Source organism: Rhinolophus sinicus, chromosome 11 (genome assembly GCF_057876585.1).
Source record: "Rhinolophus sinicus isolate RSI-liver-muscle chromosome 11, RSI-T2T, whole genome shotgun sequence".
NCBI lineage: Eukaryota > Metazoa > Chordata > Mammalia > Chiroptera > Rhinolophidae > Rhinolophus > Rhinolophus sinicus.
In genome coordinates, this window is record NC_142511.1 from 6,806,178 (window position 1) to 6,833,820 (window position 27,643).

Consider the following 27,643-nt stretch of genomic DNA (forward strand, 5'->3'; position numbering starts at 1 on the left):
GTCCTTACCTTCATGGTCACATGTACTCACCACATTTTCTAGGTCCACATTCCAGTTGGAGGGAAGTGTGACAACGGGAAAGGAAGAGCCTGCCTCTATCTTGGAAGGAAGTTTCACATAACAAATCTACTCATTTCATTGGCCGGAACGTGTCACCAGCCATACCTAAATGCAGTGGAGGTTTGGGAACAATCCTTAGCTGAAGGCCGTATAAAAATATGTTACTAAGAAATGATAGGAGAACGCAGATTTAGAGACAGTTAGCTGTGCTCGCTTCGGCAGCACATATACTAGAGACAGTTAGCTGGTGATACGTCCAATTTTATTTACATTATACATAGTTGTATTTATAAATATGTCAGAAGATGAACATTAAGCAGTTACATTTGAGGTACTGTTCAGGGATTGTAAAGATGGCCGTCAGTGAGAGTTCCAGAATTTAAGAATTGGTGGTTGGAGATGCTGTCATAGTTTTATGACTTAAGAATTCATTTCTCATAGTTTTGTGACTTAAAAAATTAATTTCAAACTGAAAATGCTGCTTCTCTTTTTCAAACACAGGTACTGAAAGTCCAAGCCGCACCATTTTTCAGCTGTCTTATTTTAGTAATCCTTCACTTTACAAAACATTTATTGAGTACCTGTCACATGCCAGGGATTGCAGGGTAAACTGTCTGTACCCAGAAATATAATTCTGTTTGGCCTTGGACAGAGAACAAGAAGAATATCCTGAATGTTGCAGGTGGAATAATAGCAAGAGATAGTCAAGGGCTTTTATAACCTAGAACTGTATATTCTGAGATAATTGTGTTTTTGAAAGAGCCTAGGATTGTAAGTAAAGAGACTTGAGTGTGTGTCCCAGATCTGTTGCTCATCAGGCAATGGTGGACTGGCCTCAGTTTCCTGATCTTTAAAATGAGGGGGTCGATTCTATACTTTGGACAGTCCCCTTTGTTTGTATTAGTCTATAGCTCTTGATAACTATAGTGTATATATTACATATGCAGTATATTGTGTTTGTTATCTATAGTCTGTATGTCTGTGATCCTATAGTTCTGATTATCTATAATCTATAGCTGCAGTATAGCTATTGTTAACCACGCCCAAAACAGAGTATCTTAAAACAATGACAATTATGTTCACAGGTTCAGTGTGTCAAGAATTCTGGGGTGTAGTGGGCGTGGCTTTATCTCTGCTCTATAACAGCTGGGGCTTTATATGCAAATACACAAACAAACAGAGGAGGTGAGCCCTTGAAAGACTAGGGACCAGAATCATCTGGGGGATTCTCACTCTTGTGTCAGGTGCCTGGATTAGGACCAGCCCATCTGGGATTGCTGAATGAAACACTGGGGCTCCTCACAGCATGGTGCCCTGAATGTCTTACAGGGCAGCTCAGGGCTCCAATGTTTTCCAAAAGCAAAGCTTTATCTTCTGAGTTGATTGAAAGATTCTAGTGGAATAAAAATTTTAAGAATTATTTAAAAAACCAAATACATGAAAAGTATTATGTATCAACTAAGTAAAGTTCTAAAAGATTGGGGCTTACCATGACACTAAAGCTGTCGTTTATTGAGTGTATACTATATGCTAGGCATGTTCCATAAGCACTTTTGTAGGTTAGCTCTTATTCATCACAACAAATCTTATGCAGAAACCAAGTCTTAGCGAGGTAAAACAACTTGACTGGATCATAATGCCCTTAAGTGGCTGAACTGTGGCTCAAAATAGTTTAACTCCAAAGCTTGTAGCTCAACCATTGTTATGGGCTGAATTGCATCCACCCCCTCCCTCCCCCCACCCCCCACATGTGTTGAAGTCTTATCCAACTCCATGTACCTCAGAATGTGGCTGTATTTGGAGACAGGGTCCTTTTTAAAAAAAATGAGGTGATGTTGTTAACATTATATAATTGTCAAGTTCACGTTGTATAATTCAATATTTGTACACTCTATTGTGTGCTCACCACCAAAAGTCTAGTTTCCGATCATCACCATATAGTTGACCCCCTTTACCCACTCCCCTCTCCCCCATCCCCTTTCCCTTCTACTAACCACCAATCTGTTGCCTGTATCTGTTGAGTTTATTTTTTTGTTTGCTCATTTTTTGTTTGTTTGTTTTATATTCCACATTACAAGTGAAATCATATGGTTTTTGTCCTTTTCTGTCTGGCTTATTTCACTTAGCATAATACCCTCAAGGTACGCCTGCATTAAAAACCCCTTTTAATTATAGAAATTATCAAACACACTCAAAAGTCGAGACAAGAGAACCATGAATATCCATGTACCTATCACCAAGCTTCAATAACCATCAGTTTCCTGCTTTTCTTGTTCCATTTCTCCTCCAATTTTTTTTTTTTGCTGGAGTAGTAAATAAAATTTTCAGACATACTTCACTCATAAATACGTAAGCATATATCTTAACAGATAAGGACTTTAAGATTATAACCATAACATTGATATCACACTTACTACAATTAACAATAATCTAATAGTGGATGCAGTTTTGAAATTCATATAAATATGAAACAAAGTCCAAATAAAGGAATTTATCAAGTTCCGACTTACCAAGTGGGGAAGAGTCTGGTTGTTTTTGTTTTTTGTGGTTTTTTTCCTGGTTGTTTTTTTTAACTCCCAAGTTTAGTGGGTTTTTTAAATTGTTTTGTCTTTATTAAAATCAAGACAATATTTAAAAATCATCCCATTATTGTCCCCTCTTTCAAAACAGAGTGACAAAGTGAGCAAAATGGATGCATAATTTTGTTTATTCTCTGGGTGCTTCACAATATACTTCTACTTCCTCCCGGCCGGGTTCTGGGTGGTGGGAGTGAATACATGTGTGTGGGAGACTCAGTGTTTCCTTATGTGAGGAACATTTCCGGTTTCTTATAAAAGAGAAAGCTGATGGGATGTCGTTTGCATGATATTTTAAGAATAAAATTCTAGTGCTAATGGTGAGATTGCTATTCTAATACTCTAGTTGTAAGTCTTGCTTTGTATTCTTTGAATAAGGGAAGTCTTTTCTTATGGCTTCTAGCAGATAATGCTTTTTTCAGTGATCCTCTTTCAGGAATTTTCTCTGTGAGGCTTTTCAAGTTTAGTAGAAGCCACTGCTTTGAGCCAAATCTGAGCTTACCTCAGTCCTGGGAAGATATATACACACATATATATATGTGTGTGTGTGTGTGTGTATAATTTTAAATTTTTTTAATTTTAAGAGATTAGAGAAGACAGCTATTGTCACGTGTTTTACTCAGCTATACTGAACCAGAATTAGTTGTTTCAACCAACTGGCGATTTATGAGGGGAGGAGGAAGATGGGGTTTTTGTATTTATATAACATATATAGCTCTGTTCTGTTCTTTGCCTAAGGGTGTAAAAACTGATTAATTGGTAAGCTGTAGCCATCTGAAGTTGTTATAAAATAAACCTGATAATTCTTTAGAGGTACATTCACTACTTGCCAACAGTCTCCTGGGAACTGTAGGAAGTGAAAGGACGACTCTTATTTTATGCCAGAAGGCTTCATTAATATTTAACTTAAAAAAAACACTTAAATGTATTGTTTCTTATCACTTCCTGGCTGAGCCTACAAATGAGTGGTGGAAAGGCCCATGTGAAAGACTGCACATGCTGGCCTCTTTTGTTCAAGACACTGTCTCCTGCCCATTTTGTGTCTAGATGTAAATTTTTGAGACTTGCCTTCTTATTTTAAATCTTTAAAATAAGATTTAAATTGTAAAATCACTTTCTGTAGACTGATTACATGTTTTGCTTTGATTCGGTATGTGGTTCTTTGTCCAGTGACGTTCTGAGTTCTACATGCTCTAAGTCAACCATTTATTGCACCGTGAATGGTAGGTAAGCAGGTATTAGGTTGGTGCAAAAGTAATTGTGGTTTAAAAGGTTAAAAATAATTGCAAAAACTGCAATTACTTTTGCACCAACCTAATAGTAAACGGTACAACAGGTGAATTACAGAAATTATCTGGTACCTATCTCTCTGTGTGGGATCATATCAAAACCACTTTTTTGTGTAAGATGAATTCTGAGCGAGGTACTGTGTTCACCTCTCTCTTTAGCCAGCCTTGGTTTGAAACTAGCTGTGTTTTCTGCAGTCATCAAAAATATGCTACACAACTCTTGTGGGTTTTTTGGTGCAAATGTAAATTGGTGCAGCCACTATGGAAAACAATATGGAGGTTTCTCAAAAAATTAAAACTAGAACTACCATATGATTCAGCAATCCCACTTCTGGGTATATATTCAAAGGGAATGAAAATAGAATCTCAAAAAAGTATCTGCACTCCCATGTTCATTTCCGCATTAATTGCAATAACCAAGAAATGGAAATAACCTAAGTGTCCGTCAAAGGATGACTAGATAACAAAGCTGCGATGTATATAAACACAAAGGAATATTATTCAGCCACGGAAAGAAGGAAACCCTGCCCTTTATGACAACACAGATGACCTTGAGGGCATTATATACTAAGTGAAATATGTTAGAAAAAGACAAATACTGTATTAAACTGCTTATATGTGGAATCTGAAAAAGCTAAACTCAGAAACAGAGTAGAATGGTGGTTACCAGGGCTGGGAGAAATGGGGAGATGTCGGTCACAGGGTTCAAACTTCTAGTGATGAGATGAGTAAGTTCTGGGATCTAATGTACAGCATAGTGACTGTAGGTAACAATACTGTATGATATGCACGGAAGTTGGTAGGAATGTAGGTTTTAAATGTTCTCACCACAAAAAAGAAATGAGAATTATGTGACGTGTTGGAGACGTTAGCTAACGCTATGGTGGTAAGCATTACAGTATATATGTTTATCAAATCCTCACGTTTTACACCTCAAACTTACATAGTGTTATATGTCAATTATATCTCAAAGCTGGTGAAAAATGAAATCCTTAACGTGTTCCAGAATGAAAAAAAATATGCTTCACAAATTTGACTTCTGTAGAGACATTGAGGTTTGTTTACATTTCAGGTGAATAAGGCAGGCTCTGTAGTAAAACTATTTGACAACAAGAAAGTTATATCTCTTTTTTTCTTGAAGGACATGAAAATATAAGCCAAAAAAAATCTGCATTTATACTAGAGAACAAAGCATAGTCTGTTCAGTATTGCAACCTTCATCTTGACTGGATTAACCAGCAATCTGTTCTTTGTTTCGATTCTTAAGCCAGATATGTTCTATGTCCTTTAGCTTTTCTGTCAGCAAAAAGGGATAATTATGACCCAGTACCTGAATTAAAAATATTTGAAATTCAAATTAAAGGTTCCCTTGAGTTAAAGCTGATTCCCTTCTTAAAAGGTGATTCCTAGTTCTGATTTTTCATTTTCTTTGTTCTCAAAGAAGGCCTTTATTATTGTTTTCCACAAAATTGTTGTATGTTTCTAGGTTTTCTGTTCTGAGTTCATGTGAATAATATTTTTGAGAATACCTGGGTGTAATAACCTTGACTTTTTCTGGACTAGAAGCAACAGATGCATAAATACGTACCAACTCAAATTTACAAAGTCTAGGAGATGAAGTAAATAACTTACTATGGACTTTGGCTTAATTTTGTCTGATCCTTACATATTTACATTTGTAAATAATCCCTTGAAAATGTATCCCAGGAAATCATTAGCCAGTAAAATCTGCTTATGAAAAGAGAATGAAAAATATTAATGGAGAATTGGAAAGTACCAGAGTGCATCAATGACTTTGGTCCCGTATTTATAGACTCGCCTTGGGTCCTGAGAAGACACTTATTTTTTCAACTATTAATCTGCATTTTACAGCTTAAGTCATATAAGTGACATTTAAAAAGTCTCAGGGCAAAGCCCATGTACCTCAAGGTCTGTAGTAGCAAGGGGTGGGGAGGGACAGCTACCATGTTTTCTTTTTTTATAGGATTAATTTTAAAATAGTAATTCTTCATTAAAAAAATAGGTATCTGGCAGCTAGAAACTCCATCCTACTCATAAATGTTGGAATTACCAGTACCTGGTGCCAAGTGGTAAGGTCCTCAGTATGTACTTCTTGACAGAAACAGAATTAGACTCGAATCAACAGTGAAAACCAATATCCGAATCTGGAGCTCCTCTGTAGTTGATTCGTATATTCTTGTCTTGGAAATATCACCTTGGAGATGTGGTAAGAATAAGAAGCCCAATTAGGCCCCAAAGGTCTATTCTAATATCCCTCCTCATCTTATCGGCTATTGTTCTTGACACCATTCCTTTGAATTGTCTGAGATAATGTTCAGGGTTTGTATCTGCCTGAGGCATGTGTGAGTAGAAGCCAAGTTATAGTGAATGATTTGGAATAACAGCTTCTCCAAAAAGAGTGAAAAGGTGCCTCAGAGATAAAATTGAGTTACAGACATGTAAAACAAGAATTCTTCTTTTTTTTCTTTTTCAACCTTTGTATGTTTAAAAGGATGGCATTCATCTCAGGTTATTGATGAGGCTATTTCTCCTTGAGCTAAAAGCTTTTGTAACACATTTTCCATCTATAAATCATGTTACCTATGTATTCTAAAGCCCTTGGATGATGAAGGGAAAGAGTAATCTTTAGCAAGTTCTGTCCTTTTCAATTACATTTGCTAAAGATTCTGGGTCTACCTCTATTTGAACTCGGGAACCAAAGAGATTTGGATAGTAACGCTGTATGTTTATAGAATGTGATATATAGATGATATATTATAGAAATGCACACTTGAAATCTATGAAATTTTACCAACCATTGTCACACCAATACATTTAATATTTTAAAAAGCTGCTAATTTCCTAATAAATCGTAATGCTTCCTGGAGTTAATAAGTTAAAACAAAGAATTCTTTACAAATGCTGAAGTCTAGATCTCACCAAGGTCATTGGGCTCAGTTTTCCAACTCTAGGTGTAGCTGACAATCTTCACATAGTTTCTTATAATAACATTTAATTAAATAGTTTTCAGATTAGATCCCTCCTCCCCCTCTCTGTTCTTTTCCCTCTCCTCTGTCAGTTTAATTAATTCTGCCATAGTTTTTCTACAGCCGCCATTCGGAGGAATGTGACATCAGAGTGCCTTGTCGAGCACACTCTTCATTTCACTGCATTTCCCATCACAGTCATTTGTTTTAAAATGATATGTGATACTGGCATTATGAAAGACAGCAACAGACGAAGCCTCAAAAGACCCCTTTGAGTGTTTTCCCTCCTTCCAGTTGTATATTCAGTTTCCCCCTTGTAAATTATGACAGTGGGGAATTTATTAGGGAAAACATCATTTAAAAATGTTAACAGCTGCTATAAACTGTCATTTACAGCCCTCAGCTGACACTCAAACAGCTGCAATCTGTGAGTGAGCTTTCTCTTTCAGCGGCTGGAGATCTTTCCATCTCTGTTCCCATGGAAATGAGGAGGGCTGGATGGGAAGAAGGGAAGTGAGGATTGCAATGTACATTTCCTCATACTTTTTTTTTTTTTTTTGCCCCCGTGGAAATGGGAACATGAACACCACTCCACCCTAAGCATTGGAGAGCGATCATTCATGTGTAAGCAACAGTAGCTGCACCTCAACAGGCACAGAAAAGCTAACCTTTCGGCCTTTCTGTTGTGTGTGTGGCCAACCCTAATTTCACATATACTCTCATTTGATCTACTCTGCACATAAAAGGTGATTCAGTCCATTTTTACAGAGTCAGCTTGGCGTTAACCTTTTTTCCAAAATAAGAATTCTCTTAGACTTACTCTTATTGTCACATATATATCTACTCTTTGTATGTTAAGCATTTAGTATGCAGGATGTTTTTACTTTCTTCTTACGTCTTTCCCCTCAAGATTAAAGAAATGAATTTCAATTTAGGGATCAGCATCCAATTGCATAGCATAAGCAGCCTCCTGAAATAGTCTCATTCTCACGCACTATTTTAGAAATTGCCCCACAGAGCACAGGTAATTATTGGGTCTGTCAAACATATCAAGGAAAACTGCCATTTTTAATTGGTTATCACAATGTTCTCATTTAGGTAACAAAAATATCCTATGTTAAGTGGATTTCTATGTCTTTCCACTTGTCAGCTCTGTCATCACATATCTCCTGTAATACCCAGACTCCAGGAAAGTGTATAGGTATAGTCTTTGTCTTTTGTTATTCCAGTATTTTAACTAATTAACAAAATCCGCTTGAACCACAAGATATTAAGAATATACTTAACTGAACAAATCTGCTTGAGGCATCTACAAAGTATTCAGCTTTGTGTTAGGTTGGAGCAAGCGATACCAGGTTTAAGTAAGGCCGGGGTTTTGTGCCTTAAGTCATGGTCATCGGTCTAGGAAAATTTATAGCCCAGGGAAAGCTCTTAACAGCCATACATGATTATTAAATGAGTGGTACAAACTAATTCTAAAGAAGTTTAGGAGGGCAGGGATCACTTGACCTAACCAAAATCACCAGGAAAGACTTGTGTTAAAAGACCTTTCTTTTATTGGTTTCAGTGGTTCTTTCTTTCCATTTCTATTGTCACCTTCTTCACAAAGGCCTTTTCTCCTGAACTATTTTCATAACTTTCCAAATATTTTTTCAACTGCCACCTCTCTCCTTTGCTTTGTCCTCTCGTTTACTTTAGCGTAGACACCATTTCCAGAGGAACATTCTTACCAGCACAGTTTTGATCCTTTTATTGCCCTATTTTAAAACCTCTGTGACTTCTTATCATTACCGAGACAAGCCTTTTTAAAAGGGTAGTTCTAATGTCAAATATTCTGCCTCCTAAGCCCTAAAAGCCACCAAAACAGTAAAGACATTTCAGTATTTTTGGTGCTTTCCTAGTCCAGATTGCTTCTCGTATCCAGAATGAATGTAAACATCTATTCAGACCACGTGTCTGATTGTTATTTCAGAAACTATGGACCTAGCAACTACCCAAATAGGGTCAGACCTCCAGCAGTTGGCAGCAGCCAAGATCTGTGATCCGGCTCCAGTGTGTTCTTCCCAGCCTGCCCTGCAGATGCCTCCCCCGGGGCTCCTAGCTCCTCGCCCCCCAAACATAACCGCAGAGCGCACTTCCTAGGCCCCTAGTTCTCAGCTCCATGCCTCGTCTGCAGAAGTTTCTGTCTGCTTCCTTTATGGCATGACAAAAGCAATAAGCAATAACGAGCTGTCCATCCTCGTCTTGGCCCTCTCCGTACCTCTTATGGTCGTACCCACCTGTTATGAGTATACACTCTGTAATTTACGTTAAAACACTCCAGCCTACACAGTGTGAAACAGCATGTGTTTGTTTTAGTCTACACCGGGGACGTGATGAATATTTGAAGCACCCTAATACGGGAATATACAGTCCAGGGGCAGTCGGTTGGCCTTGGAAAGACCCTAATCGGGAGATAATGAATATAAATTTAACCTTGTTATATGTAGATCTATACTAGAGGTTCTCTAATTACTATAAGGGATGTCATAATTTCAAGTAGGGTTTTCTAGAAATACTAGCTAGGCCCCTCTAGCCTGGCATAGATTACAAGTAAGATTCTGGCAAGCCAGGCAGTCTAGCCCCTGGAGAATGGCAGCTGAGGCAAAGCATACTGAGCCTGTTGACTGCCACCTAACAAATGAATGATGCTTCCTACCTGGTAGAATGGTATTGGGAGGAGATGCGTGGTCTTGCCTGTCTCCAGTCCTTGGAGGCTACTGATATATACCTAATAATAATCACCGCCACCACCACCACCGTCATCGTCATCATCATCATCATCATCATCATCATCATCATCATCCTGACACTTGTGAATGGTCAACAGCAAAAGCTCCCCCCAAGACACAATAATGCATACATGCTACTTCCTCCTTCAAGTCTGTCCGAATTTCCTGGTGTATTTGTGAAAAATTTTCCTCTCAACCATTATAGCATAGGCTGCTATCTCTATGCTGTCATTGATCAAACGTTAAAGTTTATTGCAAATTTCGTAATGAAAGGGTTGTGTTGTAGGTGTCTGTTCCCCGCATAGCATCACGCTAATGCCTTGCCCACCGCTGATGTTTGTTGAATGAATGAGTACATCATACAGGCACTTCTCAGGCCTGTAAGGAGTTGCTCCAGCACTGGGCCATGGAGACACCGAGAGCCAATGTGCGGGTTCCCACAGTCCCATGAATTCAGTGCTCACAGTTCTCAGGGAGTAAGTAGTAATTGTCCATAACTACGTCAGCTCTAATTGGCCATCAGTACAAAGATGCATCAGGACTGCCATCAATTGCCGATGAAAGTAGCATTGTATATGTCATCTTCTTTCAGCAATTCATACTTAAGTGTATTTCATGTTGTTCTTCCTGCCAACTCGCTCTAGATGATAAAGATGGAAAAATCTTTAGGAAAATTATATTTTTCTATATCTCTTAGCCAATTTGAGGCAGTATATATACCTAACCGAGTAGATAAAAAGGTTAAAGTGACAACAGAACACCGGGGAGAAAGAATAAAATGAGCATAAGTATAGCACATGGATTTGAAAAAGAAAGCAAACTAAAACAATGTTAGTATAATGGCAGTATAGCAGAGTAGTTCAGAGCAAGGGCCTTGGACCTGGACTGCCTGGATTAGAATGTATCCCCACTTTGCTAGTGACCTTGGGCAACTTACTTAACCTCTCTGGTCTCTGTTTTCTTCTCTAAAATGAGGAGAATAATAGCACCTATCTCATAGATGTGAGGCCAGAATAGATTACTTACGTGTAAAGTGCGTAGCGTTCAGTGCTTGACACACAGGAAGTGCTAGATGTTTGCTTTTTCTACAGTGGGATGCCCAAATCGCTGCTCTCAAGGCAGAAGGACGTGCGTTTTAGTCAGTTGGAAGTCCTTCTGTCTGTGTGTTTACATATTCTACCTCACCTGAGTAATCTTCATGCCTTCGCTCTCCCACAGATTGGTGCTTACACTCGCCTGGGGAATGGATCGCGTTCTACCCTAGATTAAAGAATTATTTGTAAGCTCCTTAAAAGCGAAGACTATCTTCTTTGTCTTCCTCTTAGCATGGAGTACTTACGTAAGAGTCTGGCTGACACAATAGCTCTTTGGTAACAATGTGGGGAAGCATGATGGGGACACAGTGGGTGGGTCTGTGACGTTGGTTCCTGGAGGCCCTGTACCTCTCTTGGCCTGGTGCCCGTGTACCTCTCTTACCTCTTCAGCCTCGGCTGGCTGCTTCTCTCCTCTCTGTGCTCCAGCTGATCTCCAGTTCCTCAAATTGCATCCCTCCTTCCCAGAGCCACTTCCTGGACGTGTGATCTGTGCAGTCACGCAGGTCCCCACACATAGTTTGATGCTCTACTGTCACCATCTTGAAATTCTCACTTTTTGAATGAGGGGCCTCGCCTTTCATTTTGTACTGATCCTGGCAAATGATGCTGCTAGCCTTGCTCTTTCCCATCTGTGCCCATTGTTCCCTGCTGGGACGCTCCCTACCTGTCACTGGCTAACTTATTCAAGTCTCAGCTTCCACGTCGTTCCTCAGAGAAGCAATCAAAATTAGAGCCGTGTGTGTTGCCATCCTGCCTTTCACCTTTACCTTTCTCTCAGAGCACTTACCTTGCTTTGTAAATGAGTATTTATTTAAATTAAGCGATTATTTCTTTAAAGACTTTCTCCCCACCAGAGTGTAAGCTCCTTGAGGAGGCAGACTGTGCATTTGTCCCTGTATGGCCGTACCTGCTACATAGTTAATAATAATACACATTTGTTGAATGAATGAGAGAATGGACAATTTTGAAAAATGCGAAGTCGGGATCAGTTTTTTGTCCCATGTTAAGAAGTTGATGTATAAAAGTGGCAGTGCAGTCATCGTGCAGCTTAATACTGCTGCTGACTTCTCACCAGTTTTTCTTTAAAGGTAGATGAATACAGCAATGGTGCCTGTTTCTCTATTTCTCCTACTGTTGATCCTTTTCAGATATCTGGTATCGTCAAGTTGAATCTCTCCAAAGACAGAATTATGCAGGTTCTTTTATACAGCTCCTGTTGGGCATATTAGTCTTGAATTAAACTTCTTATAGCATGAATGTCTATAGCCTTCTGCCTACTGTGAGCATATTTAGCAAGAAATATATATTTACTTTTTATCTAATTGCCAACCACAACTGGCATAACATATTGCTTCAGCTTTCTTAGCGTCCTGTGGTGGGGAGGCCGGCACCATTATAATGAACAAAGCATTTGATGAAATAAAGAACAGTGTCCTACTTGGCTCTCCTGTCATTCTTTCTCTCCTGTCTCATTGTCTAGTTTTAAATAAGCTTAATTAGCTCGCTCTAAATGCATAGCTGTATCAGCTTTCTGTGGCCCAGTTTTGAGACTGCATCTGGTTAATCTACTCCTTGGAATCGAACCAATACTATTCAACATGGAACCAGATTTAGTGTATTACATACCATTTACAATCTTCATTTTTAGCCCTTAGTACACATTCTGTTTTTCAAAAACTATAACAAAAACTTAAAGTGGTATGTTTCTAACCAAGGACTCACTCAGAAGTGGCATTTTACTTGAGATATTACAGTGGATTGTGAGCACCTTCCCCCAATATAAAAGAAAGCATCCAATACGGTATACCCAACTTCAGATACTATTGCTTCTTAATTTTTGCAAAGAGAAAGGTAACAGAATTTCCATAATTCACCCTCAAATTATGGACGGCCAATATAGTGAGATAAGAATTTTTATTGTTTAAAAGAAAAACAGACAAAGTGTCTTTTTTCTTTTCTTCAAAGAGTGCAAAGAGTCTGAGAAAAACAGATTTAAAAACCAATAGAAGGAATGGTCATGACTCACCTGTAACGGCTGTGCGTGGGTGAACAAAAGAACTCAGCATTATTTGTACATGTCAGTATGTAAAGCAGTGGGAACAGAGAGAAATACTAAGGGAGGAAAGGAAATAATAGAGAAGAAAGGACATTCTCAGTGAAGCTTTAGGCCTCAGAAAATGTTCCATCTAAGCACAGACTGATTCCGTACCTTAAGGTAATATGCCTTAAGCTGTAAGTCTCCTGGGTGATTCATGCCTCGACACTTTTCTTCAGAGATTGGAAGAGCAGGCAAATATATCATTTCAATCCACCCACTCTTAACACTTCATGGAATTTTAAGCAGGCTTCTCCCAGAATTAAGTTCATGGTTCAGCCACCCTAGGGTCTATCTGACCTTCTCTTTTTTCTAGCGTGCCCAGAAAGTTCAGGGTGAAGGTGTTTATATATTTCCGAGCTCCCACTTTATGCTAGGTAATGCGGCAGATATGTTAGGTTCATTTTCTCCCAGTTAGGTGTTAAAATCACACTATCCCCATCATTCTGTACTTGATTAGCTCAGGTGTTTGCAGCAGTCTACTGACGAGGCTTAGCAAGCGTCCTGGGTTTGAGCGCTGTGTGTGTGCTGGCTAGGTGACAGGCAGTGTAGGTGACAGGCACGTGATGTATTGCAATTAAGGCTTTACCTTTGGTGTCAGAAAGACCTATTGGGTCGGTCATTATTATGGTCCCTGGGCATGTTACTTGGTCTTTCACAGTGTACCCATTTTAGAGAATGGTTATGGTAAAGCCAGCTCAGCTTTGTGAGGCTACAGTAATAGAAAGTATGTTAAATGTTAGCCCAGTGCTGTGGCAAGCATTGTGTGCTCAGTAAAAGATGGTCATTGTAGTTGTTTGTGTTACCCCATTAAAAAGAATAATAAGTAATTAAAGCTCTGAATTAGAGGTTTAAGTAATTTGCTTATAAAATTACATAGCTAGTTTTGATGGAGCAAAGTTTCAAATGCAAGCCTGTTTAACCCCTAAACCACCCTACATATAATATTGAAGAGAAACTCTATTGCTTAAATAATTGTTCTTGAAGCGTGAATTTTTTTTTCCTTATATAAAACTTGATTTTGTCCTTAAACTTTTTATACAATAGGTTCTTGAAATATTTTAGAACATTAAAAAAGTCCATCCTGACCTTACAAATTTATTCTTTCCTAAAGTTTATTTATAAGTTGGTTGTTTGGAACTCAGAATGGGTGCTCCCTTAGGAACCAGTGGTTACATTCTCAAGCTCGTCCACAAAAGCCTCTCTAGCCCTTTCTAGTCCATCCTTTCTGTCACTTGATGTTTTAACCCAATGGTTTTCAAATGGACGATATGTCAGAATTGCCTGAGAGGAGCTTTATAGAAACAGAGGATCACACCTCAGATCTTTTGAATTAGAATCTTGAAATGAAGGTGCTGGATTCACGTCAGCAAAAGCAACAGCTCAGAATCCTGAGACAGCACAGGGTGTGATGGGATGGAGGACCTTAAAGAAAACCGTGTGGCTGGAGGAGAGACTGGTTGTCTCGTTGGACCCCCAATACATGATATTCATGTTTAAATAAATTATGGATGTGTACTTTAATAAAATAGGCACAAATAGACATTTTAAAGAGATGAGGTAAAAAATAGAACTAGAAATTCTAATGATTGCCTTTTGCATCTATTCGGATCCTTTAATATACTTCCTGGGATGGGTGAACCCCACTTTTGCAAAATACGGCCACAGAGAGTGAAGGAGAGAAGTAAACAGAAACCAGATCCTATAAGACCAGCAGAGCTATGCCAGCTATTTCTGTCTTTATCATAAGTGCAACAGGAAGCAATTGAAAACTATAGGAGGAGGAATGACATCAGATTTGCATCCTGAAAAAATGTGGCTGCCATAGGGAGAAAAGATTTGGAGCACAGCAAACATGGACACAGGGAGACCGGTTTGGAGGTTACTGCAGTGGCGAGGTGATTTGGGCTTGAACTGGGGCAGCACCAATGAAGTTCAAGAGAAGAAGGCAAACTAGAAAGGTATTTGGAGGCGTAGAATCTAGTGACTGATTTCACGGTCATTGGTGGGGGAGAGGTCAAAGGTGACTTCTGGGTCTCTGGCTTGAGCATCTGGAGGGAAGATGAGCAATAGGAGAACATTGAGGGTTGGGGTCGGGTCACGAGTCCCAGTTTAACGTGTCTTAAATGTGAAACATCCCAAAGATACGAAGTTAACAGTTGGATATGTAGGTGAGCTCTGTAGAACTCCTGGGTTGGAAACTATAAATTTAGGAATTGCCAACGCACAGGTAGTAAAGAAATTACTCCATTTCCAGATATTATTTATTGATAGGAAAACTCTAGAGCAGAAGTGCCAAGGAGTTCCATAAAAATAGTATAAGAGATTAGATTTATAGGACTGGAAATGAGGAATTAGAAATGAACAGATAAGCAGTTTTTATAAAATAAATGCAAGAGTCTCTTAAAGTTGCTACAGCATTACAACCAGACAGCCTATATTAGAATGTGATGAAGAAAGTAGAAATCTGTATTTCGGAAGCTTTCATAGATACTTTGTCACACACACTACATCCAGGAATGAGCCATGCATGTTGGAAAGTGACTCACCTCATACAGTGATTCATGGATGCTGTCCCAGGTGTGAGCACCGCGAGGCTTGAGTGCTTGGGAAAGCCGAACCTGCCCGATGAATGGAAGCCAGTGCAGCACTGGACCGTTTTGTGTGAATTCAGGAAAAGAAAGCCTAGTCACGTGATGTCTGTAAGCCTTGGGAGTTATGTTAGAGTTACAAGAGATGTGTACTTTCTTTGTCCCCATCCCCTTAAACCAATATGTTCCTTCAGTATTAGAACACAGCTAATATCACCAAAAACGGGGGTGGAGATGGGTGAAGGGGGTCAAAAGGTACTAATTTCCAGTTATAAAATGGGTAAGTCATGAGGATATAATATGCAGCATGGTGACTGTAGTTAATAAAACTATTCCATATTTGAGAGTTGCTAGGAGAGTAGATCTTAAAAGTTCTCATCACAAGAAAAAAAAATCGTAACTATGTACGGAGACAGTTGTTAACTAGGTTTATTATGGTAATCATTTCACAACGTATACAAATATTGAACCATTAGTTTGTACATCTGAAGCTAATATAATGTTATATGTCAATTATATCTCAATAAAAAAGAATACAATTAATAATCATTTATAGGCTCTTATGTGCTCTGAAGGTTTTTTTCCCCCTAGTCCCATGGGGCAAAATACCACTGGCCACGTTTCCCCTTCCTCCACATGCTAAAAGCTTAGAAAGAGTCAAAGAAGCTTCTTTAAGCTGAACACTATGAAGAGCATAAGTGAAGCCTGTAGGACATGGTTCCTCTTCTTGGATGACTTCTCCTCTTGATTCTTTCCCACCGATTTCTTCCCAAGTCCTTTAGGCTACTGCACACTGACTACCAGAATTTTGGTTGCCACCCATCCAACGTCCTGTCCAGATCTTAACAAGTCCTTGCAGAAGTGACTTTGAATTGGAAACTCTCAGCCCTCACCACCCACACCCTTGCCCCGAATCACCAAGAAACGTGGCATTACACTTACTGTTTTTCCTCTGTGCAATGATTAGTGTATTAAATGAATAGGATCATTTATATTCAAACTAAGAAATGGTGTGAAGGGATCAAGAGCCGTACATAGTGGCTACTACCTTTGTCCTGTTAATTTGTAGGCACTCAGGCTTCTGATCATCGGGAAAATATTAACCAGATCCTACCTGCCCTTTTTTAAACAGTGATTTACTTTGCCAGCGTGTGTATCCATCAATAAATGTTTCTGCATCTTTTAATTCTGAAGTACAGAAGCAGATTCATCAAGTGCTAAATAACAGCTCTTACAAGTGACTGGCCCATTGTTAAAATTTAACACGAGGAAATGTTGTATTTTTTACCTGGGCAAGGAAACTTCCTCCATAAACTGGTCATAATGAAAATTTTCCTCACTTCACAGGATCCTGGAATTAGGATGCAGACATCTTTGGGAGGCCATTTTTCTGCCTACCACAGTTGTCTATATTGACTGTTGCTTCCAATTTGTTTCCTTGTGAAATAAATTTATGTAAAAAAAATTAGTTGATTTAAAGTGAAATGTGTTGGGACATGGCAAAAGTAGTGCAAATTGTATTCAAATGACTTAAGTTTGGGAAACACTTCCCCTGGCAGCCCAGTACCAGAAAGGAACACTGGCCAGGAGGCAGCAGACCCGCCCCTACGCAGATTGCTCTGCAGGAACCAGCAGGCTCCGTCCAGGGCTCCATCCAGGCTCAGTTTCCTCATCGGGGAGAAAGGATCGCACTAGACAGTCTCCAAAGGCCCCTCCAGCTCCAATGTACTAATTCTGGATAGATGGTTATGTTATAAATTTAAATGTCACAGCCAAGCACATTGTGAAATATCTCTAAATAGCGTAAAATAGTCAAAAGAGGAAAATACTGCTTCTGTCTTAAATGCAGCCTTCCCTAAATGTAGTTGTCAAGTCCAAAATGTCAAGCCTTGGCCAGTAACTCAAACGATTGCTATCGGCTGCATGAGGGGTTGTCTGCCAGGGTCGGCAATCCTGTTTTCTATCCATGTGATGGTTTGTTTTTAATAAATAGCACTGTGAAGGGTGAGTGATCATTCTCAGTTACACTGGCAAATAATTGTGGATTCTTAGAGGATATTTTTAGAATTTAGCCAAATAGGAGGTGTTGTACAGGCAGAGGATGGATGGTTGGTGGAATAGGACGCCCAAATTCGGTAGACATTTAAGAGAATTGGTGTTTCTAACTTAAGATGCTCTTCAAGTGCACACTTGCATTACATTTATTTATCTTAAGGGGAAATGTACCTGTGCTGCTCTTGAGATAATAGGTTGTTTCAATTCTAATAATTTTTGATGACTTTGTGTTCTTTTAAACTATGTACTAAAGACGCTTCTTTATTCCTTTCTCTAATAAGAAAAATGTCAAGCTCAGTTTTACAGTTCCTAAAACAAAATCAATTTTGTCCTGAAATATAGTCTTAAAAACCATAGTCCATTTTCTTTCATAAATAACAGGAGTTTCCCATCAGCTCTCCCGTCTCTTCCTCCTCCGCCCTCCCTCCCCTTTCTTTTCCTGCCAATCACAGGTGGACACTCAATATCACCCCACAGCACAAGATAAATAAGCTTGGAAGGTTTCCTAGCAACATATTGTTCTGAGAACCTGTTCTGTCTCCCTGAACAAGCTGAGGCCAAATATCCCAGAACCTCAGCCAGATGGGAAAGGATCAGCTCAGTGAGGGTATTTAATGCATTTTTGAAAATTTCACTTTGAGATGAACTTCCTAACATAAGTAGCAAACAAAAAAAACCTTGGTTACAGTTTGAATTTTTTTTTAAATGTGGTTTTAGAAGAAATTGTCCAGAAACAAGCTTGCCTTATGTAATTCATCCATTGGTGAATGATTCCATTTCAGAACCATGTAGAAAATACCTCCACATGGGACTGATGTTCCACTGGGCACCCATGGGTACCAGTATTCGTTGCAAAATACTGAAATACTTCTGATCTGTGGGTAAATGGCTGCTGGAGTGGGCGCCCTCCTCACAATACCTCTCACTTGTCCCCTTGACCCCAGGTCCTGAGAATGCAAGTGAACCACCTGTCACTGCTTAAAACCGGCAGACTTCTTCCCTTTTCCCTCAGCACCAGGCTACTTCCATGGTAGTGATTTGCTGTCTCAGCGTGAGAGTCTTTTTTTGGGTTTTCTGAGTGCATGATTAATACACACAGAGAGAGAAGAAAACTAGAAGAAATTGAGGCCCCAGTCAGGAGAAGTAATGTTGTTTTGTTAGCACATAATCGTGGATTTTCCTTATTGTTTATCTGAAGGTCTTGAGGCCCCGCGGTTGGCAGGTGGTGCTTTCCTGTTCATTGTGCTCTGGTTGGTCACAGTGGACTGTGAAGGTCTCTGAGAGGGAGTCATAAAAGATTAGCACTTCTCACAACAGCAGCCAACAGAGGTTTTGCAATTGGGTTACACCCTGGGGAATGTCCTCCTTGTTTGACTGGGGAGACATTCCCCCATCAGTCAGGTGAAGATTGTCGTCATATCATTGCTGAGTGATTTACACTGCCTTTCAGGTTTGGACTGAGTTTGGAAAACTTCCCAACTGTGGTGAGAAGCAGATAAGCCCACACTTGAGAGTGGTCCTGGATGGGAAGAACACAGTAATTAGAATAAGATGGGGAATGACACCCAGTGTCTTTGCTTTTTTATTTAACAAACTCTCTGGCTGGTTTCCAGAATGTTAAACTATCCTCATCCCAGAAAACTATAGGAAATTTTATATTCATTCTGGGTGCATGCCATTCTCTCTGGCTCTCTCTCGCACACATACACATGTTTTGTAAGTACCATATTTTGAAGTTGAGAGCCTCGCAAGGCCCAGTTACTTTGGTACGTACCATGACAGACAACGAGGCATCAACACATCACCCCTGCCTTCACCCAGTCCCCCAAAATTCAGCAAAATAATACATTTATAATATTTTTAAAAATTAAATAAACTTTTTTTCTTCATTTCATGTCACTTACTTTAGGACCTAAACATTAAGATTTTGATGTCTAAATCAATTATGTAACTTTAATTGTCCAAGGAAAGCCTAAAAGTAGACTTTATCTGTTACACGGAACAAAATAGATGATAGTACATTAATTTTGAATGGATACATATTGAAAATAATTTTAAAATTTCCATAAACCAGGCATTATTTTAGATTCTTAATGTTATATCGTTCAATTTTCCTGACAACAATTATGAAATAAAAATTTGTTTGCCTGCCATTTTACAGTTACAGAAACTCAGGCTAAGAGAGGTTAAATACCTGTTTGCCAAGGGGTTAATAAGAATTTAGTTTTATCCAGTGCCAAATCCATGACCTTTATATGATGCTGTGCTTATTTGCTTATTTTTAGAATCCTAAGATTCTATAAGATCCTATTCTTTTCTCAGAAAAGAGGAGACTACTATCTTTTAAACATGACATAATTTTAGCTAGAAATAGATCAGTTGTTTAGATGATTTTCTATTATTTCATACAGCACAATGATTCCTTATTCCTTTGAGTGTTCAGTGACAAACTTTAGAATCTTCTTTCTCTCTGGTATGGTAACTCCATTTCTCTCTTTTTTTTCCCCTTCTTCTGTCTCTCCCCGCCCCCACACTCCAGTTCAAGCCATTGTTTCTCAGTCTAGTTGTGTAGGACACAGCTCTCAGTCTAGTTGTGTAGGACTGGCCCATGCTGATGTTATGAGCCTTGCGCTCCCCCCAGCTGAGGCAGTCGGTCATCCCTCGGCTGCTCACAGCAGCCCTCCCGGCTGCCGGCCTCTCACCATGGCTGCCGGCCACTCACACTGGCTGCTGGTAGCCCACGGCAGCATAGCAGCCCATGGCAGTTCACGCCAACCTCCAGCTGCTCAGCTCCAGGGAGAGCTGTTGTTACAATCTTAACTGTAGAGGGCACAGCTCACTGGCCCAAGTGGGAATCGAACCGGCGATCTCAGCATTAGGAGCTTGGCGCTCCAACCACCTGAGCCACCAGGCCGGCCTGGTAACTCCATTTCAAAAATATTTTTTGTCACTCAACTTTTTAGTTTTATAAAATAATTTTCATTTTCAACACGGTATGTAGTTGTGAGTGAATTTTACTTAAGGAAAGGTAGTTACCAGAAGTAATAGCACTGTTAAATACATTAGCAAGAAAAGGGTGACATATCAGCAATATTGTAGAACTGAGATGGACCCACTATATCCCGTATTTGTAAACGGAAGTTTTGTTAGAACTCAGCCATGCTCATTTGCTTCTGTATCATCTGGGGCAGTTTTTGTGTGACAACAGAGTGGGGTACTTGCGACCTAGACTGTGACCCACAAAGCCTAAAATATACACTTTCTGACTTTTAGAGAAAAAGTTTGCAGGCCCCTGTCCCAGAATCTAGATTCCACCCCCTAACTTTGAGTTGGGCATGTTCCGTTTGAATGCCAGAGACTCAATTGGGAAACACCTCATAAAATGTGTCGCCAAATGATCTCCTGTCTAACAGGCTCTTCCTCTAACCCCTGCAGGTACCGACCAAGAAGCTGAAGAAATATGAGAAGGAATATCACACGGTGCGCGAGAGCCAGCTGCAGCAGGAAGACCCCATGGACAGATACAAGGTAGGGGACACGCGGGTCACCTGGCAGAGCAAAGGGCTTTTTGACCCTAAAGCAGCAGCTCTGGCAAGTTCAGGTCCCTTTGTTTCTGCCCAGTTGATGTAGACACTCTTTGACCATGCTCGTTATCCAGGTATATTTTCATTTCAGGAGACTCCCGAGTAGCCCACCATAATATTTCTTTTCTTTCAGTTTGTATATTTGTAGGTAACGCCACCTGTTGCATTTATACTGGGAATCTTCATAAGAAGCTGAGAGAAAGAGAGGGAAAAAGAAAGAAAGTGGCTATCAACTACTTTCAAAAATGAGCAAAAAAGGAAAATGGCTAAGTACTGTTTTAGCTGTGCACGGTCCCATCCACAGGGGCTGCTAGAAGGTGACCTGTCCTGAGGCTGGCACAAGAACGTTTCAGACTTACCGGTGTCTGTAGCAAATGTTAAAAACGCAAACTGATTTGGAAGGAAAAATAAAAATCACAAAGGTATATCAAGCACAGTAATGGTGTTGGTCGTGACATTTATTTCCACAAATTTGTCCCTACGGTGTTTAGTTTCAGAATCAAAATGATGTCAGTTTAATATCTTAGTGAAGTCATTATAGTATTTTAAAAAAACTGGGCTATTCACAAAGCTGGATCTCTTCCATGGTAATTAGCAACACAGTTCCCATGATGCAGTGTGGGGGAAATCCTGATTTCAGATTTTTTTCCAACTGAAATATTGTCTGTCTTCAACATGTTTAATTCTTCAGATTCCTGCACATGCATGGTTCCTCTCTGTCTACATCCCTACATTAGGGTAAGAGAATATTGTATTCTCACAGTGAGTACTAGCAGTGCCAAAATGTCCTTCCAAAAACAAATACTGGGTTGGCATCATGAATTAAGTCACCCACAGTGAGACGACTTTTATAACTAGAGTTGCCTTTGTGTGGTCAGAGAGCTGGACATGGCTGCGAGGCTCACATAATGCAAATGCATCTTGTCTCTGTTGCTAAATTGAACAGCATGGGTGGGGGGCTTCAGAGAGCTGCATGGTAGAAGGAGTATATGGGTCCTGTAGTCAGACTCGAGTTCGAATGCCGGCGTTCCAAAAAAAGCACAGGATTTGGATATTCGAGTGGGGGCTTTTCATCCCTATGCATTGTTCCGCTCTTGGGCTGGCTATTGAACCTCTTCCTCATCGGCAAAACATGCCGCATACACATTGCCATGAGGGATTGTTGTCAGGGTGGGGATGGTGTGTGTTAAGTATCCAGCACACGGTTGCTGTGCAGTAAATGGTGGTTTTAGCCTTCTTGGGCCTCCTGCCTCAGATTACCCACGTATCACGTAGGCTAACAGCACCTTTCATGGGTCTGCCCCACCAGGGGCAGATCTTCCTCGTGTCTCTAACAACTACTGCTATCCAATAATCTAACGTTGGTGTGTTTTTTCCCTTGTTTATGGAACGGGTTATAGAACTGATAATAAAACCCTACATACTGTTCTGGTAGATAATTATTACCACATAAGGTGCTCACAGAATAAGGTTTGCAGCTAACCACCACCCCTCAATAAAACTAATCTTAACATAGCTCATATAGCATGCTGCTTTAGAAAGGTTTGAAGTATTCATTAGAAAATATTTTTGAGGATCCAAAGTGAAGCCCTCCTGCTGCTTGTGTCATTCTAATTTTCTTATTGCCACCATTGTTATAAATGAAATCTGGGAACAGTGCTTTAAAATAGAAGAGAGGAAAATGAAAGACTAAAATTGTATGTTTAAAATCTGTCTGGGACTGAACTTGTAATTGTTCCTTAAGTCCTTTTTTGTATCAAAGCAGATACGTATAAATAAATAGTACAATGCATATTGTTTTTTTAAATGCTTACCACACCTAAGACTATCAATGTGTACAATTTTTATTGAGGGGTGAAAGTAGAATTAAACTTTTTGTTTTTGTGTTGAAAACAGATTTACTTTTTAGTTTGAGTATTTGGGCCTCTTCTGTATACACATATCAGGTACCTTTTATAACTATTTCTTTTGTATTCTTGTAATAGCTTGTCAGTACATCATCTAACTAATATCTCTATACCGTTTTCATAATGTCTAGACATTTGTACTGGTGATGGATATACTTGGTAAAATTGTAGTCCTCAAATTATAATTACATTTCAAGGTGAAAATTGACAGAGTAGTTTCCAACCATCAACAGATTTGTTCTTTCAGGTATTTAATTTCTAATTTAAGAAGCTAATTATAATGATCTTAATTATATAAGGATAGTGTCTTAGAAAATACCTTTTAGCACCTTCTAAATTTAATCGTAGTCAAGAATAAGATCTAGGTCCTGGGAACAAGCATTTTATAATTCATAGATCTTGGACTGGGAACCTAGTTATGTAAATTCTTAAGAATAACTTGGGAAGGGGCTTTGAGTCAGAACTTCACCAGTTCACTCACAACCCTTTCTCAACCATTAGGGTCCATATGGCTTCCAATGCCTGTTTACCTCTAGCTTGCCATGTGGCAAGAGAGTTAGGAAGGTTGTGTCAATTAGAAAGAAAACAAAGGCCCAGAGATGGCACGCACTAAGATATTCTCAGGGATTCTTCAGTTTGGTGCTATTTCTCTTGAGCATGGTCGTGTACAGAAGAGGCTGTTGCAGGGGAGCCGGAGGTGGGATTAAAGACCAGCGCAGAGGTAGCTCTCAGCAGTCACGTTCTTTCTGTATCTAGCTACACATGTACTTTGGGTGTATTTTTATGACATACGCAAATATCTGCATGCTCAGGTTATATCACTATGCTCACCTGTATCTAACACTTAAATCTCAACCACAGAGAGAGAGATGAAACGGCACTGGAATAAATTTAAATTTTAGAAACCTACAAAAAAAAAAAAAAAAAAAGAATCCTACACACAATAAAAGGGTTCTGGAATTAGCTAATGGTGATAATGGCACACCTTTGTGAATATACTGGAAGCACTGAATAATGCATTTTAAAAGATGGTTTTCATAAATTTTATGTGAATTATATCTATAAAAAAAAATGCAAGCAAAATGTCCAGGAGGATTGGCATCCGGCCCAACTGTCTTCTTTTCATAAACCCCACATCACACCAGAGGTACCAGCGCAGAAGTCATATTTGTAGGGGCGAGACCTTCCTGTCAGAATTGGAGCTAATTAATGACTATAGATCCTATGTGTACCCATATTTATAGGGGAAAGGACAACATAAGGGGGTGGCACATTCATTTTCATATATATCATATATATATATGCTCAAAGACATAAACACAGAGAACACATATATATGCACACGGCCTTTGCTACCTGATCTTGACATCAGCTTGTATTTGAAACTCAGTGAGCTCTAAAATGACTGCTTACAGCCTTTGGTATATTTTTTTGTGTTTATCTTCATGGCTGATCTCAAGACAGAAAGGAAACTTTATTGGAAGAAGAATATAGAATATTTATTCTAAGTCACACTTCTTGTCCTTCTTAAGTTTAAGCTGGCCAGAAGTATGTGGTAGTATTTATCTCCTCTGATATTTTGGTTTGTAAATGTATTTATTGATTTCAGAAGAAGTGAAATGCAGGATTAAGATTTGTCTGTAGAAATACATCATGTATATATTTTTTCATTTTCAGACAAATCCCGAGAAAACACTTTTTAAAATTACATTAAATACATTTTAAAAATTAGTAGCCAAGCCCCTAATAAGCAATTACTAATTTCAGAGATTAAAACATTATTTTCTATTTTAAGGAGATAAATTGTTCCCATTTGGGGAAAGTTGATTTTCCAATGTAATAAATTAAGGCACTTTTTAGAGAACTGCAGCCTTCATCTACCTCCAGAAGATGCTATGCTTTTCTTGTTTAATTAAAGACCTACTTGCACAAATGTGGGTTAAGCCTTAAAAAGCACAGCTAATTAATTAAATTCAGTGAATCTCCCAAAGCATAGTGAAAGTTATGTTATTACCTAGTCTAGATAGGAAAATCCTAGAAAGAATCAGGAATGCTTATACTCTCTAGGGTTTGGGACACAGATAGTATTGTAAATACGTAATAATCTAATTGAAGTATCTTATCCATGTTCAGTATAATTAAACTTAGAATATTTGACTTTTCTTTTTTTTAAATTTAATGTTAAAATTTAATTTAATTTTTTAAAATTAAAATGTAATTCAAACAGAAGAAAAGTGATTCCTCTAAGTTTATAAAGTTTTTCTTGCACATACTAATTTTTCTAGAGCCATTGTCCTGGCATGTAATTTGAAATTAAGCTATTTAATTGTACATGGCAAAGAAAAAAATATATATTGGAAGTAAAGCTTAATTGAATTTGTATTATTTGCCCTCCTCACGTATCTAATGAAATAATTTAGAGCAAGTACCACATTTTGTTTTTAACTTGAGTAGTGAAGAAATTAAATTTTGCTAAACTTCTTACCTGGGGGTAGTAAAAAAGGTTTCTTTTTTTCTTACTGTGTTGGGCCCTTCCTTATTCAGAGAAGTCAAGATGAGTGAAATCCATCTTTGGAAAATGTTTCTTTATGAATGAAAATAAAATTACACTTTATTATTTTTCAACATTGCAGAGACTATGGCTTGCTTTTGGAAACATTTATGTTATGCAGTAATGTGCTTTTAATGAATAGTAACAATGGAGGCTGTTTTCTATGGCAACTGTGGTAACGTAATGATAAACTTTGGAAGGCCACCTCTCTTGCTTTTTGAGCTTGGATAACCCAGTGAACTTGCTGTTTGTTGTAGGATGGTGGAGAATGCAAGCCTGAGGCCTCCGGAGGCTTGAGCAACTTAGCTGAGAAGGTGCAGGTGGTTTTCCCTGATGCTTGTCTGCCGATTGAGTTGTACTTAACACTTGGGTATAAACATTACGCGTATTAAGAATTTCTAAGTATGTTTATTGATCTTAAGAATGATTCACCAAAAAATTTCTTCAATTTTTAATAAGTTTTGTTTCCTGTTATAGTAGTGTTACTGAGAAAGTTATGTCACACTCATATATTTCTACATCATCTGTAACCCATTTGTTTTTTTAAAATTTGATTTGTATGCTAGAGTAGAGCACGGATTTGTAAGCTATGGGATGTGGGCCAAATGTGGTCCATTGCCTGTTTTTGTAAATAAAGTTTTATTGGAACACAGCCACACCCATTTGTTTAGTTATTGTTTGCTTTTGCACTTCAGTGACAGAGTTAAGTAGTCTCAACAAAGACCATATGTTCTGTAAAGCCAAAAATATTTATTATCTGTCCAAGTACATTAAAAGTTTACTGACCCCTGTGCTAAAGTATAATTTAAGATTATTATTTTTTTAAGTGCCAAAAGAAATGCAGTCTGGTTTGCCGACTGCCAGTTAGTTATTACTGACAAGGTTTTTGTTTTTAGTTTGACGTAAAAATTATTTTTAATTTCTACCAGGAAAATAAGATTGGATATGTTGGGTAAAAGAAGAGCATAAAATGATTTTAAACATCCAGGTTTTCTTTCTCAAATTTTCATTTACAGACAATGTAGTCATTTAAACATTCCATGTGTAAGCATTTGTCTTTGAATGTCAAAATACCGGATGAGATTTGAATATGATGATTATCAACTCTTTTGAAAGAGGTATCCAAAACAAAGTAAGTGAGAGCTGAGTGTGTTGTTGCTAATAAAATTGCACTGGATCTTTTAGAAAAAAACATTTTCTCCTGACTCTTAAATGTCTTCAAAAACAAATGCCAAGAATTCATTATAGCAGCAGACAACACACCCAAAATGCTGAGCTAGAGTTTATAAAGCTGCCTCCTAACCCATCATTTTTTCCTTTAAGGCTTAGTTACTTTCTTTTGATTGCCAGCTCACATTTTTCTCTTTTTTCATCTTGGAAAAAATGACATTCATCATCCCTAGGACTGTTTCATCCAAACTTCAGACACACAGGAGACCTGGGATCCGTTTTTCTTTTGCATCCCCCTGCCTAGACATGTCATTTTGTTGCCTGAAGATGAACTATTTCGCAAGGTTCCAACCTTGTCATATATGGAAGTTCCTTCCACCCAGCTCTAATAACACAGAATAGCCAGCTCACACCGAAGTTACTAATAGTTCCACACACAGCATTTTTAGCAGTCATGCAAGCTGCAAATTGCTCATGGAGAGGGAGGAGTTTTCGTGTATAAGTCTTCCTGAGTTGAGATGGGCCCACTGGCTGCCTCAAGTATACTTTCTTCCATTGAATGTTTGCACTCACACAGAGAACTTAGAGTATATGACACTCTAAGGAAAAGCAAAATAGCATTAACGAGTGCCTGTTCTTGTTGTTACCATTTCCTAAATGTATTAGTAGGTGTGCAATTTCATTGGATCTTTTTCTTTTTTTTTTTTTTTTTCAATTGTCTTTGTACCTATGATTGAAAACGGTAGTTGGTCTATGACTTTTGAGGAGGTAAGTTTTTTTTATCTATGTGTGTCTGTAATATCAGTGTCTGTCTCTGAAAAATGCAGTATCCTCCTCCGAAAAGTTACTTACCGCACTTTCCCAGCTGTACATTTCCTGTGCAGGAGGGGAGGAAATGAATGAGGAAAGCTGG

The 27,643-nt window shown here is 38.7% G+C and overlaps 1 protein-coding gene and 1 long non-coding RNA gene across 7 annotated transcripts in view; one reads left to right on the forward strand and one right to left on the reverse strand.

The window, feature by feature from the left end:
- Window positions 1–27,643, forward strand: part of RABGAP1L (RAB GTPase activating protein 1 like) — a 424,365-nt gene that overhangs the window by 370,624 nt on the left and 26,098 nt on the right. For 5 of the 6 annotated variants that reach the window (XM_019725918.3, XM_019725841.3, XM_019726079.3 and 2 more), the window contains one exon: window positions 20,954–21,046. In XM_019725918.3, the coding sequence (XP_019581477.2) occupies window positions 20,954–21,046 (93 nt within the window). Of the gene's footprint in view, window positions 1–20,953; window positions 21,047–21,963; window positions 27,499–27,643 lie in introns of those variants that run through there. The other variant, XM_019726145.3, reaches the window with a different exon arrangement.
- LOC141569323 (uncharacterized) lies at window positions 15,875–21,457 on the reverse strand. The gene is made up of 2 exons (XR_016022713.1): window positions 21,067–21,457; window positions 15,875–19,037 (listed from the first exon to the last, which is right to left on the reverse strand). It is a non-coding gene; the product is annotated as an uncharacterized LOC141569323 (long non-coding RNA).